Genomic DNA, 15587 nt, shown 5'->3' with positions numbered 1-15587 from the left:
GTGTGAATGCAGCCTCAGGGATACAGAACGTCTAGGAAAATGGTTCCCAGCCTGTTGTGGAACTACTATTCCCAGCATGCCCGGACTGCCATTGGGGACTCCGACCCTCTAGGACAGTAGCCTCTTCACTTGTGTCTCTCGCAGCAGCTGCAAAACTACAACTCCCAGTAAGCCCGGACAGCCAGCTACCATCTAGGCATGCTGGGACTTGTGGTTTAAATGACAGTCTATTGTCGTTCTCTGAACTCCTTGACTTACTATTTTTTATATATATATATATATATATATATATATATATATATATATATATATATATACGAACAATCTGTACATATGCGTCTCCATCTCTTTAGTCTACCGCAGTGTTTGCCAACCAGGGTGCCTCCAGCTGTTGCAAAACTACAACTCCCAGCATGCCCGGACAGCCAACGGCTGTCCGGGCATGCTGAGAGATGTAGTTTTGCAACAGCTGGAGGCACCCTGGTTGGCAAACACTGGTCTACCGAGTTCATCATTGTTTCTACTATTTCTTAATAATCCGTCTACTTTCGCTTCCCCTTTTCGCTTCCCTCTCCTGTGAGCGTTCGGCCATGACGCCTTTCCTCACCGGCCTCAGTCTTGGCACTGACCGTGCCGGATGGAAGGACTCTTGTACTTTCACTGTGTTTTCTGGCCAGAGAGGCCTCTATATGGGTCCCCTGAGCCGTGGCCTGAGATAATACAGGCTCCATGCCCCCCCCCCTTCCTGAAGAGCACGACTGTGCAGGGTGCCGGGCGAGAAACCCAGCACTTCCTGCTTGCAGGACTTTCCATGGCTCTGAGGCCGCCGGCTGTGCTCTGCTGAGAACTGACCTTTACGAGCTGCACAAAACTGAACCATTAAAGGGACAGTAACCTTCAACCTGTGTTATCCGCCATTGCTGTGCAGCTGATTGCAGTACACTGCTCTCTGTTATCAGCCACGCCTGGATGAGTGATGGGAAGTGGTGGTTTGCTAGCATCTGAATCAGTGTTTACCAACCAGTGTGCCTCCAGCTGTTGCAAAAACGACAATACCCAGCATGCCCAGATGTTGTAGTTTTGCAACAGCTGGAGGCATATTGGTTGGGAAACACTGATCTACATACTGATGAGCCAGCAAGTTCAGCTCCCTCCCTGGTGTATTATGACGGGGGGGGGGGGCAGCTGGGGAGAGGTCACTTTCACAATTTTTCCCAGCATGCATTGAGAACAGATGTGAAAGATCAATGTAGCCACAGGTGCGCCGAGCCGCGTCCAGACAAAAACCCTGCCGGCAGCCAAACAACACATCAAGGACGCTGCCAAAAACTGGGTGTATCAACAATATTCAACAAGTGCTTACGGTCCTCTAGAGCAGTGGTCTCCAAACGGAGGAGCTCCAGATGTTGCAAAACACAACTCCTAGCATGCCCGGACTCCTAGCATACCCTTTGGCAGTCCGAGCAGGCTGGGACTTGTAGTTTTGCAAGTGCTTAGGGTCCTCTAGAGCAGTGGTCTCCAAACTGAGGACCTCCAGATGTTGCAAAACTACAACTCCCAGCATGCCCGGACTCCCAGCATGCCCGTAGTTGTAGTTTTGCAACAGCTGAGGGCACCATGGATTGGAAAACGCTGTATTAGATAATAATGGACAATTCCTTTAAGGATGTACACTTACCCCACACGTGGTAATAACAGGGTCTTTAAAAACACTGCAGCACAGCTGGCAGCAAAGCTTCACCGAGGGCTGCTCCGCAAACACCAGGGGGTCCTGTAAGGACAGAGAAAAGGTGTAAATAGGACTATAAGAACAGTTCTGCTTTACCCTGCAGACCCATGTACACTAGTCATGTGACTCTATACCCTATCACCGAAAGGAAATGAAGTGCCGCATTGTTATCCAAAGTGCCGCCGCCACTTCCTTCTAGTGATCAGCAGGGGTCAGCGCAGTTGGATTCCCACCAATCAACTTATCAATAACCATCAATATCTGTATTAAAAAATAAAAAACACTTTACAGAAGAACCTCCAGCCCTCCTGGAATATCGTTTCCATTCCTCTGTTATTCCTCCTGGAAACATATGCTCAATTGACAAGGTGAATGGTAACGGCCGGCTGTTCTTTTTTCATACGTTTTAAGGAGGAACAACAGAAAAGCGACTAAATGCAAGTAAAAAAAAAAAATGGCCGTGAGACGGGCGGGGAAGAGAAGACACCAGTGCGGGGGCAGGGAGAGAGCGGGCATGGCAGCACAGCAAAAGTGAGTAGTGCGGGGAGGAAGAGCGGCCTATCACTGCTGGGGCTTCAGGAGACCAGGAAAGCTGGGTGGCATGCATACTGCGTGCCACCCAGCTTTATCGATCAACTGAAGTCGCAGGAGTGATAGGCAGTTCGTACTTCCTCCACTACTCACTGCATCAGCTTTCCCAAAATGCTCCAATATGGCTACTTTAACAGATAGATATTCTGTTCAGTAGACTGGGAAAGCTGGGTGGCAGGCAACACCCAGTGCGGGGTTCACAGTTCTTTCCAAATATTGTGTGTGTGATATATATATATATATATATATAAATCAAAAGAAGGTGAATGTCCAGCGCCAACTCATGGAAAAGAACTTCTTTATTTAGTTGCCATAGGAAACATCACATGGACCTGAAGTAACGTGACGCGTTTCGGCATGAAACGCGTCACATTACTTGAGTCCATGTGATGTTTCCTATAGCAGCTCTTTTCCACAAGTTGGCGCTGGACATGCACCTTCTTTCTATATTATGTGGATGAGTCCAAGTCCATCCGGTCGGCTGTGCAGGGGTGAGCTGGATTATAAATATAAATAAATAGGTTTCCTTTCCCCCAAGGTTTATTGTCAGCTAGTAGCTTAAAGGGGTACTTTAAAACAGATTTGTAAATTACTTCTATAAAAAAAAAAAATCTTAATCCTTCCAGAACTTATTAGCTGCTGAATACTACAGAGGAAATTCTTTTCTTTTTTGGAACACAGAGCTCTCTGCTGACATCACGAGCACAGTGCTCTCTGCTGACACCTCTGTCCATTTTAAGAACTGTCCAGAGTAGGAGAAAATCCCCCATAGCAAACATAGGCTGCTGTGGGACAGTTCCTAAAATGGACAGAGATGTCAGCAGAGAGCACTGTGGTCATGATGTCAGCAGACAGCTCTGTGTTCCAAAAAGAAAAGAATTTCCTCTGTAGTATTCAGCAGCTAATAAGTACTGGAAGGATTAAGATTTTTTTTTTTTAATAGAAGTAATTTACAAATCTGTTTTAAAGTACCCCTTTAAGCTACTAGCTGACAATAAACCTTGGGGAAAGGAAACATTTATTTATATTTATAATCCAGCTCACCCCTGCATAGCCGACCGGATGGACTTGGACTCATCCACATAATATAGACAGAAGGTGCATGGAAGTACTGGAAGGATTAAGATTTTTTTTTTTTTTTTTTTTATAGAAGTAATTTACAAATCTGTTTAACTTTCTTGCAACAGTTGATTTAAAAAAAATAAAATTAATTAATTAATTTAAAAAAAGTACCCCTTTAAATCGATCAGTGTTTCCCAACCAGGGTGCCTCCGGCTGTTGCAAAACTACAACTCCCAGCATGCCCGGACAGCCGTTGGCTGTCCGGGCATGCTGGGAGTTGTAGTTTTGCAACAGCAGGAGACACCTTAGTTGGGAAACACCGCTCTAGATGAATTAGGATATATATATATATATATATATATAGTAAGGTATATACATCTGATGTATGGCAGCTGTCAGCTGTATACAACGCACCGTTCCACGACCCAACACAAGACGGAGACGCTCCAGCGCCTGACTACTTACAGATCCTGTAAGATTTTCCGCTTACCGGTTCTTCCTCTTCTTCGTGGAGTGAGAAGGTGGAGCGTAAAGGCATGCTGGACTCGGAGTGCAGGGAGCGGACAGATATGGCGGAGTCCGAGCGCCGGGAGGTGCTGATCGGAGGCTACAAAAAGAGAAGAATCCGGAGGGATTGGAAGGGGATAGCGAAACTCAGATCCGACCGTGAGTAAAGTCACATGACCCGCGTTCAGTGTGTCCCACTACCCACCCAGGATCCTCAGCCCGGTCGGTGCCGCTCACATTTTCTTATGTATCAGATGGACAGACCCTCTAAGCTACTAATCCCAGAGTATCGGAGCCGACCTTAAGGCATCAGCCGCATTTGCCCGGATTCCCGGTTCAGGAGAGGCTCCCAGCACCCCATATATATGAGTGGGCGCTCCGCACTCCAGCCTGGGTCCTGGCAGCACTGCCGAGAGTGTATATGCAGACACTTCCTCCTATTGAATTCAGGCAGCTTGGCTGCTTCCTGCTGGAGATGTGAGGAGGCCGGGGAAGGAGGGGGGGCTCCAAAGGGGAATATATATATATATATATATATATAAATATATTGGGAACGATAGTCCCACTGGGACGGTGCCAGCTTCTTTTAACCCCTTTGTGGTCACGTTGCTTTGGTTGCGATGACGCACTGGACGCTATTGTGTTGTACTGCATATATGTGGACATATAGGGAAACACAAGATGACCTTCAGGTTCTCCAGTTAAAGGGGTACTCCGCTGGAAAATTTTTTTTTTTTTAATCAAATAGTGCCGGAAATTTAAACAGATTTGTAAATTACTTCTATTTAAAAAAATCTTAATCCTTCCAGTACTTATTAGCTGCTGAATACTACAGAGGAAATTCTTTTCTTTTTGGAACACAGAGCCGTCTGCTGACATCACGAGCACAGTGCTCTCTGCTGACATCACGAGCACATTTTAGGAACTGTCCAGAACAGCATATGTTTGCTATGGGGATTTTCTCCTACTCTGGACACTTCTTAAAATGGACGGAGGTGTCAGCAGAGAGCACTGTGCTCATGATGTCAGCAGAGAGCTCTGTGTTCCAATAGGAAAATCATTTCCTCTGCAGTATTCAGCAGCTCATAAGTACTGGAAGGATTAAGACTTTTTAATAGAAGTAATTTACAAATCTGTTTCCCTTTCTGGCACCAGTTGATTTAAAGAAAAATGTTTTCCAGTGGAGTACCCATTTAAGCAAACCCCCTTTTGTTTACTCCAGCATTTCCCAAGCAGAGTGAGTGCCTCCAGCTGTGGCAAAACTACAACTCCCAGCATGCCCGGACAGCCGTTGGCTGTCCGGGCATGCTGGGAGATGTAGTTTTGCCACAGCTGGAGCCACTCTGGCTGAGAAACTTTGTCCTAGGCCTGGTCAGAAACCCAAAAAAGTTCCTTGGGTGAAGCTTTGGGGCCCCTGTACAAAGCTTTTGGCTGTTCAGGCATGCTTGGAGTTGTGGTTTTGCCACAGCTGGGGGCACATTGGTTGGGAAACACTGTTTTAGATTCTGCTGCTTGACTTTTTCCCAGGCCTGGCCAGAAGCCCAATAAGGTACTAGAGTGAAGCTTAGGGGGGTCCTGTATGAAGCCTTTGGCTGTCCGGGCATGCTGGGAGTTGTAGTTTTACCACAGCTGGAGGCACCCTGGTTGGGAAACACTGGTCTAGTCTATTACAGAACAAATTAAAGGGGAACTCCATTTGTAAAAACTTATCGGGGCCCAGTACTGGAGTCCAAGCGGTCGTAAATCCGCCATCAGCAACTTATCATTTATCCACAGAAAAGAGGATATGTTTTTGCAAAGTAGAGTTCTCCTTTAAAAGGGGGAAGGGGTTCCCTATTCGGTGTACGAAATGGAGTACCCCTATTAAAGAGGGAGGGGGTCCGCTATTCAGTATCCTCTCACCTCTTGGCCAGAGTGGAGAGCGGTTACAAAGAGTAACTACCAAAAAAAGACAACCCATTCATAGGAAAAGCCAATGTGTAATGCTTCATTTTCCCAGTAGTTGGCGCTACAGCTAAACCGAACACTTCCTGCCACATATTCCAGGTCTTGTCCAGGAGAACCGCTCTAGGTTTTGTTTAACCATATCAGGCTAAATGGTCTCCAAACTGCGGCCCTCCAGATGGTGAAAAACTACAAGGTTCCTGTAGTGTCATCTGTTTCATTTCAGTTCAGCTGCATCCTCAAATGTTATTACTGCAGCTGGGTCATGTGACCAGCAGCCTAACAAACATAGATCATTACCTATCACAGTGTTTCCCAACCAGGGTGCTTCCAGGTGATGCAAAACTACAACTCCCAGAATGCCTGGACAGCCAAAGACTGTCCAGGCATGCTGGGAGTTGTAGTTTTGCAACATCTGGAGGCACCCTGGTTGGAAAACACTGACCTATCAGATCCTTCCTGGCAGCACTCATGAGGCTTTGTCATTCATTTTCTCCCCCATGCAAAGAATGCATCTCTAAGGGACCAGGAGAGCAGTGATCTAGTTGGAGAGTCTAAACACTGATCAGCTGCAGAGCTATACACCTTCCCTGATGACACTGTCTGTCTCTGTCTGCAGTGTGTCCTATAAGAAGCAGCGATGAGACATGGGTCTCTCTGTATCTGCAAAGCCAGAAGTATCATGGGAAAAACAGGGTGCATTGAGAAAGCCTGTTAGATGGGAAACAGGCATAGAGAATACAATCAAAACTATGCATGCCACAGCAACTAAAATAGGTATACACAAGAACCTCTCTCTAATAATAGCCTATGCTGCACTATATAAGCCAAAAAAATTATAATAATAATAACAAACTAATGAATTCATTATAGGATGCCATGCCAGGAGAATTTCACACACACACACACACATTATATATATATATATATATGTATATATATATATATATATATCTCCTCTAACATGCTGCATTCTACATTAAACATTATATATATATATATATATATATATATATATATCTCATGTTATCATGATTGCTACTATGAGTCTTTGTTTCTATGGACGCCGTGGCTGCTACCAAGCACTATCACTAGGCAACGCGACGCCCAGCGCTGCTAGTATCGCGATCTTCTATGAACCGGAAGTGACGGACCGGATGTTGTTCTTCGCTGACAGCGCGGATGGCGCTGACTCTGGCGTTCCACGTGAATCACGGCGGGAGGCTATGGACAACGTGGCTGGACCCCGGAGGCAATCTACACTTATAATTTCACAGTAAGATGTACACTATTAGCTATATTACTAGCGATGGACTATAATATATAGCGAGTCTGGGTCTGGATTTGATACGATGATCTATATTTAATGCACGATTATGTCTTCTGACGTTTATTTATGTATGCTAATACACTTATGATGTCACTAATTGATAGTGGGCGGTGTGTATATATGCCCGATTGTATCACTCATTATCACTTGAGAATGCTGGCGTGAGGCCGGCGAAACGTCGCTTTTTGTACCACATGGAATAAAGCACTTTGCATGACATTTCGGTGTGCAGCATATTACTACTGTGTATATATTATTTTTTTATATAAGCATACTTAGGTTTAAGTTTTTTTTTGGTTTGTGTTTTTTTTATTTTTTTACAAATATCCTTAGAACAGCTGGGGTCCGACTCCCGCTACACCATCTGCAGCATCTTTATTACCAGGCACATGGCGGTACAATATATATAGTACCCAGTACTACTACACATAAGATGATGGGAGCTGCAGTACTACAAAATGTACGGCACTGTGCTTGATAAACCGTGAAGGGGGCGCAAGTGCAGAACAGGAAAGTATGATACAAAGTTCGGAGTTTACGTCTTACCATGACATCATCTTCATCTCGAGGTGAGAAGGTTAAAGTGCTGGACGAGGACGGCGTCCTGCGATGCTGCTTGAAGGTGTTCGTACCGTCCGCTATATAAAACAATGAGAGACCCATTAATAGGATCATTGTATCAATATCCTAGTGTTTCCCAACCAGGGTGCCTCCAGCTGTTGCAAATCTACAACTCCCAGCATGCCCGGACAGCCGAAGGCTGTCCGGGCATGCTGGAAGTTGTAGTTTTGCAACAGCTGGAGGGACCTTGGTTGGGAAAAACCTGACACATAGGCTCCATACAACTCCCAGCATAAGGTGTTTGGCTCTTCAGGCATGCTGGGAGTTGTAGTTTTGCAACAGCTGGAGGGACCTTGGTTGGGAAAAACCTGACACATAGGCTCCATACAACTCCCAGCATAAGGTGTTTGGCTCTTCAGGCATGCTGGGAGTTGTAGTTTTGCAACAGCTGGAGGGACCTTGGTTGGGAAAAACCTGACACATAGGCTTCATAAAACTCCCAGCATAAGGTGTTTGGCTGCTCAGGCATGCTGGGAGTTGTAGTTTTGCAACAGCTGGGGGCTGTTTTTTCAAAATACAAAATTCTCACCCTTACCTTTAGTAATGGTGGTCACTGCTGTGAACGCTGGGCCGAAGGTGGTCTCCATTCTGGTCTAGGAAAGAGGAGAAAGTAAATCATGTATAAGAAGAAGAGCAGGCGTGACAACAGAGAATGGAGAAGTGCGCCCCCTCGAGGAAACTTCTAGATTCATTTTTTTTTTGCCCCCCTCCAATAAGAATCAAGTGTAAGAATCCGCCCCTAGAAATCTTATTCCCTATAGATGTCTGTTCGCGGGGGTCCCGCCGCTGGAATCTCCCTGAAGCACCAGGCGTTCGTTTAGAACGGCGGCTGCGACTCTGGAGGCTCGCAACGTCACACCACGCCCCTCAATGCAAGTCTATGAGAGGGGGCGTGGCGGGGGAACGTGACGTCATGAGCCTCCGGCGCCGCATCGCTAGCCAAACGGCACGGAGCGAAGTTCACTCCGTGCAACGGGTGACTGGAGTGCCACAGCAGAGAATGCAAGGGGTCCCAGTGGCGGAACCCCCGCGATCAGACATCTTAGATAAGATGTCTAGGGGTGGAGTACCCCTTTAATACAGTTAGAGTTCTACATAGGTAATAGTTTGAAAAAAAAAAAAAAGTACCCCGTTGGCGGTTTCTGGTTCTATGTTCGTGGCACCAGCAGGAAAATGACTGAATCTTGGGCTCTTATTCGAGGTCATTATCTAGGCCGACATCTCTGGACAGAAAGAGGGCCCTCTGTGGGGACAAGAGAGAAGAAAAACACCACGAAAATCAGTGACAGTATTATAGTAGTTATATTCTTGTATATAGGAGCAGTATTATAGTAGTTATATTCTTGAATTTTGGAGCAGTATTATAGTAGTTATATTCTTGTATATAGCAGCAGTATTATAGTAGTTATATTCTTGTATATAGGAGCAGTATTATAGTAGTTATATTCTTGTATATAGGAGACAGTATTATAGTAGTTCTATTCTTGTATATAGGAGCTGTATTATAGTAGTTATATTCTTGTATATAGGAGCAGTATTATAGTAGTTATATTCTTGTATATAGGAGCAGTATTATAGTAGTTATATTCTCGTATATAAGGGGCAGTATTATAGTAGTTATATTCTTGTATATAGAAGCATTATTATAGTAGTTATATTCTTGTATATAGGAGCAGTATTATAGTAGTTATATTCTTGTATATAGGAGACAGTATTATAGTAGTTATATTCTTGTATATAGGAGCAGTATTATAGTAGTTATATTCTTGTATATAGGAAACAGTATTATAGTAGTTATATTCTTGTATATAGGAGCAGTATTATAGTAGTTATATTCTTGTATATAGGAGCAGTATTATAGTAGTTATATTCTTGTATATAGGAGCAGTATTATAGTAGTTATATTCTTGTATATAGGAGACAGTATTATAGTAGTTATATTCTTGTATATAGGAGCAGTATTATAGTAGTTATATTCTTGTATATAGGAGCAGTATTATAGTAGTTATATTCTTGTATATAGGAGCAGTATTATAGTAGTTATATTCTTGTATATAGGAGCAGTATTATAGTAGTTATATTCTTGTATATAGGAGGCAGTATTATAGCAGTTATATTCTTGAATATAGGAGGCAGTATTATAGTAGTTATATTCTTGTACATAGGAGCAGTATTATAGTAGTTATATTCTTGTATATAGGAGTAGTATTATAGTAGTTATATTCTTGTATATAGGAGCAGTATTATAGTAGTTATATTCTTGTATATAGGAGGCAGTATTATAGTAGTTATATTCTTGTATATAGGAGCAGTATTATAGTAGTTATATTCTTGTATATGGGAGCAGTATTATAGTAGTTATATTCTTATACATAGGAGGCAGTATTATAGTAGTTATATTCATGTATATAGGAGCAGTATTATAGTAGTTATATTCATGTATATAGGAGCAGTATTATAGTAGTTATATTCTTGTACATAGGAGGCAGTATTATAGTAGTTATATTCTTGTATATAGGAGGCAGTATTATAGTAGTTATATTCTTGTATATAGCAGCAGTATTATAGTAGTTATATTGTTGTATATAGGAGCAGTATTATAGTAGTTATATTCTTGTTTATAGGAGGCAGTATTAAAGTAGTTATATTCTTGTTTATAGGAGGCAGTATTATAGTAGTTATATTCTTGTATATAGGAGGCAGTATTATAGTAGTTAAATTCTTGTATACAGGAGGCAGTATTATAGTAGTTATATTCTTGTATATAGGGGCAGTATTATAGTAGTTATATTCTTGTATATAGGAGCAGTATTATAGTAGTTATATTCTTTTATATAGGAGCAGTATTATAGCAGTTATATTCTTGCATATAGGAGCAGTATTATAGTAGTTATATTCTTGTATATAGGAGCAGTAGTATAGTAGTTATATTTTTGTATATAGGAGCAGTATTATAGTAGTTATATTCTTGTATATAGGAGCAGTATTATAGTAGTTATATTCTTGTATATAGGGGCAGTATTATAGTGGTTATATTCTTGTATATAGGGGCAGTATTATAGTAGTTATATTCTTGTATATAGGGGGCAGTATTATAGTAGTTATATTTTTGAATATAGGAGCAGTATTATAGTAGTTATATTCTTGTATATAGGAGCAGTATTATAGTAGTTATATTCTTGTATATAGGGGCAGTATTATAGTGGTTATATTCTTGTATATAGGGGCAGTATTATAGTAGTTATATTCTTGTATATAGGGGGCAGTATTATAGTAGTTATATTTTTGAATATAGGAGCAGTATTATAGTAGTTATATTCTTGTATATAGGAGCAGTATTATAGTAGTTATATTCTTGTATATAGGAGCAGTATTATAGTAGTTATATTCTTGTATATAGGAGCAGTATTAAAGTAGTTATATTCTTGTATATAGGAGCTGTATTATAGTAGTTATATTCTTGTATATAGGAGGCAGTATTATAGTAGTTATATTCTTGTATATAGGAGGCAGTATTATAATAGTTATATTCTTGTATATAGGAGGAGTATTATAGTAGATATATTCTTGTATATAGGAGCAGTATTATAGTAGTTATATTCTTGTATATAGGAGCAGTATTATAGTAGTTATATTCTTGTATATAGGAGGAGTATTATAGTAGTTATATTCTTGTATATAGGAGGCAGTATTATAGTAGTTATATTCTTGTATATAGGAGCTGTATTATAGTAGTTATATTCTTGTATATAGGAGCAGTATTATAGTAGTTATATTCTTGTATATAGGAGGCAGTATTATAATAGTTATATTCTTGTATATAGGAGGAGTATTATAGTAGATATATTCTTGTATATAGGAGCAGTATTATAGTAGTTATATTCTTGTATATAGGAGGAGTATTATAGTAGTTATATTCTTGTATATAGGAGGCAGTATTATAGTAGTTATATTCTTGTATATAGGAGCTGTATTATAGTAGTTATATTCTTGTATATAGGAGGCAGTATTATAATAGTTATATTCTTGTATATAGGAGGAGTATTATAGTAGATATATTCTTGTATATAGGAGCAGTATTATAGTAGTTATATTCTTGTATATAGGAGTAATATTTAGAATATAACCCTGAAATTACACACAAACCCCTTTGTAGATGTCTTTCCCATGTATGGGGGTATTGGCGGGCAGTGTGAGCTGTGACGCCTCTACGTGCTCCTCTGGCACACAATCCACTTGGAGAGGCCGGGGCTGCAGCCGCTGGAGGCTTGGAGGGGCTGTATATAGATCCGCTCTCAGCTTATACATTCCCACAGCTTGTTTTTATTAAACTCTCTTGGAAAGATCTCACGTGGAGACGGCAGTAACAAACAAAGGCCGTTTCCACGTACGACGCGAGGCTACATCCTTGGATTTCCCATCTAATAATACATGTATACCATACGCAACACAGAGGGGCTCAATGGGAAATCCTGCTGAAGATTCTTAAAGGGACAGGTGAGTATTAGGGCTCGATTTTACCACAAAGCGATGTGAACGAAGCCCATGTCGGTAGACTAACTTTTTAAGTCAGTATTTTCCAACTAGAGTGCCTCCAGCAGTTGCAAAACTACAACTCCCAGCATGCCCAGACAGCCGAAGGCTGTCTGGGTATGCTAGAAGTTGTAGTTTTGCAACAGCTGGAGGCACCCTAGTTGGGAAACACTGTATTAGACCCTATTGTAGAACCCCCCCTTCCCCTATTCATCCCATTACATCATTAGTCTACAAACTGTGGACCACCAGCTGTTACAAAACTACAACTCCCAGCATGCGTTGGCTGTCCAGGCATGCTGGGAGTTGTAGTTTTTTAACAGCTGGAGGCACACTGGTTGAAAAACACTAAAAAACACTGTATTAGACCCAGTTTTAAAATCCAAACCCCCTATTCATCCCAATACATCAGTAGTCTAAACTGTGGACCCCCAGCTGTTACAAAACTACAACTCTGGGCATGCTGGGAGTTGTAGTTGCCACAGTGACATCTTACAAGGAAATCTTCCCTGTCTCTGGTTCACCGTGATATAAATGTTGTGTCTATGACGGGATCTGTTGACAGTAATAGAAGTCCCGGTCAGGGTCCGCGGGGACGAGCATTACCTGTCAGGGAAAGAATCTGTGCTATGTGAACAGGTGACATTACAAATAATTAACCAATCGGCGCCTCTCCAAAATCCCCAATACAAGAATAAAATACACTGCCCCATGTCAACAACCGCAGCTTCACTGTGAGCCACAGGGGGCATCAATGGGCATCCTGAGGAAAGATGAGGGGGACACTAATGACTGTGACACATGGGGGGACACTAATAGATGTAACACAGGGAGAGATGAGGGGACACTAATGACTGTGACACACAGGAAGAGAGATAGGGGGACTCTAATAGAATAGATAAATATGAGATAGATAGATAGATAGATATGAGATAGATAGATAGATATGAGATAGATATGAGATAGATATGAGATAGATAGATAAATATGAGATAGATAGATATGAGATAGATAGATATGAGATAGATATGAGATAGATAGATATGAGATAGATAGATAGATAGATAGATAGATATGAGATAGATATGAGATAGATGGATACGAGATAGATAGATATGAGATAGATAGATATGAGATAGATAGATATACATATATTTGATAATATAATTACATTTGCACATTTTATAGATTATAGCCCAGACAAGAACTTGTTTCCTTGTTCATTGTCACAGAAAAAACATAAAAACAGAAGTTGAAAATAAAAATTAAAAAAAGTTCTCCCTTCCAATAATACATCTATCCATATGTCTGTGCACGTTGGTTAGAAGGCATCTCACACCAGGTGCCCCTCGCCCCATCTGCCCCCTCCATTACTCACACCAGGTGCCCCTCGCCCCATCTGCCCCCTCCATTACTCACACCAGGTGCCCCTCGCCCCATCTGCCCCCTCCATTACTCACACCAGGTGCCCCTCGCCCCATCTGCCCCCTCCATTACTCACACCAGGTGCCCCTCGCCCCATCTGCCCCCTCCATTACTCACACCAGGTGCCCCTCGCCCCGTCGTCACCTCACACCAGGTGCCCCTCGCCCCGTCTGCCCCCTCCATTACTCACACCAGGTGCCCCTCGCCCCGTCGGCACCTCACACCAGGTGCCCCTCGCCCCGTCCACTCCCCACACCAGGTGCCCCTCGCCCCGTCCGCACCCTCACACCAGGTGCCCCTCGCCCCGTCCACCCCCCACACCAGGTGCCCCTCGCCCCGTCTGCCCCCTCCATTACTCACACCAGGTGCCCCTCGCCCCGTCCACTCCCCACACCAGGTGCCCCTCGCCCCGTCCGCACCCTCACACCAGGTGCCCCTCGCCCCGTCCACCCCCCACACCAGGTGCCCCTCGCCCCGTCTGCCCCTCCATTACTCACACCAGGTGCCCCTCGCCCCGTCGGCACCTCACACCAGGTGCCCCTCGCCCCGTCGGCACCTCATACCAGGTGCCCCTCGCCCCGTCCACCCCCCACACCAGGTGCCCCTCGCCCCGTCTGCCCCCTCCATTACTCACACCAGGTGCCCCTCGCCCCGTCCGCATCTCACACCAGGTGCCCCTCGCCCCGTCGGCACCTCACACCAGGTGCCCCTCGCCCCGTCGGCACCTCACACCAGGTGCCCCTCGCCCCGTCGGCACCTCACACCAGGTGCCCCTCGCCCCATCGGCACCCCACACCAGGTGCCCATCACCCCGTCGGCACCTCACACCAGGTGCCCCTCGCCCCGTCCGCCCCCCACCCCAGGTGCCCCTCGCCCCGTCTGCCCATTCCGTTACTCACACCAGGTGCCCCTCGCCCCGTCTGCCCCCTCCATTACTCACACCAGGTGCCCTTAGCCCCGTCCACCCCCCACACCAGGTGCCCCTCGCCCCGTCGGCCCCCTCCGTACCTCGCCCTGTGCAGGACGCTTCCTCCTGACACTCAGCAGATTTCACAACCGTCCCCGCAGCAGAGCAGTGTATACGAGTGTGTGCGAGCGCAGAGCGTGCAGCAGGGGAGTGATGTAAACACAAAGGCATGTTCAGCAGTGGGCGAAGAGATCGTAAGAGTGGAAAATCCCTGGCACGAGTGAGTCCCCGCCGTACTGTATAAACCAATGGTGGAGAGAGGGAAGCGGGGCAACAAACCAGTACAGGGGGGCACCCCTAGGGAAGGGACTACTCCCTAAAAAGGACTGCACATGGACTCATTGGGGGAGAGTTATCAAAACCCGTCCAGAGGAAAAGTTGCTGCGTTGCCCATAGCAACCAATCAGATCGCTTCTTTCATTTTTAACAAGGCCTGCGAAAAGTGAAAGAAGTGATCTGATTGGTTGCTATGGGCAACTCAGCAATTTTTCCTCTGGACATGTTTTGATGCAATGAGTCCATGTGCAGTCCTTTTTATGGGGTAGTCCCCTCCCTAGGGGTGCCCCCCCTGTACTGTGAGGTATTACATGGGGACCGCTGAAATGAATGTGAAACCATGTATAGGTCTTTAAAGGGGTACTCCGCGCCTAAACATCTTATCCCCTATCCAAAGGATAGGGACCGATCCGGACCCCCGCGATCTCAGCTGCGGCACCACAGACATTCGAGCGAACTTCGCTCTGTACCGCATGACTGGCGAGGTGGGGCGGAGGCTCGTGAGGTCACGGCCACACCTTCCTTAATGTAAGTCTATGGGAGGGGGCGTCACGCCCCCTCCCATAGACTTGCATTGAGGGGGCGTGGCCGTGACCTCACGA

The 15587-nt window shown here is 44.3% G+C and overlaps 1 protein-coding gene across 1 annotated transcript in view; it reads right to left on the bottom strand.

The window, feature by feature from the left end:
- TRAF7 (TNF receptor associated factor 7) overlaps window positions 1–14986 on the bottom strand; it is a 39112-nt gene extending 24126 nt beyond the window's left edge. Inside the window, 6 exon segments of the mRNA XM_056537151.1 lie at window positions 1679–1771; window positions 3873–3989; window positions 7710–7801; window positions 8320–8377; window positions 8913–9027; window positions 14751–14986. Of these exon segments, the coding sequence (XP_056393126.1) occupies window positions 1679–1771; window positions 3873–3989; window positions 7710–7801; window positions 8320–8377; window positions 8913–8990 (438 nt within the window). The 5' untranslated portion in view covers window positions 8991–9027; window positions 14751–14986.
- Window positions 14987–15587: the final 601 nt, after the last annotated feature.

Source organism: Hyla sarda, chromosome 8 (assembly GCF_029499605.1).
Source record: "Hyla sarda isolate aHylSar1 chromosome 8, aHylSar1.hap1, whole genome shotgun sequence".
Classification (NCBI taxonomy): Eukaryota; Metazoa; Chordata; class Amphibia; order Anura; family Hylidae; genus Hyla; species Hyla sarda.
Note: the sequence above shows the minus strand (reverse complement) of the source record. Positions and strands in the feature narration are given on the sequence as shown.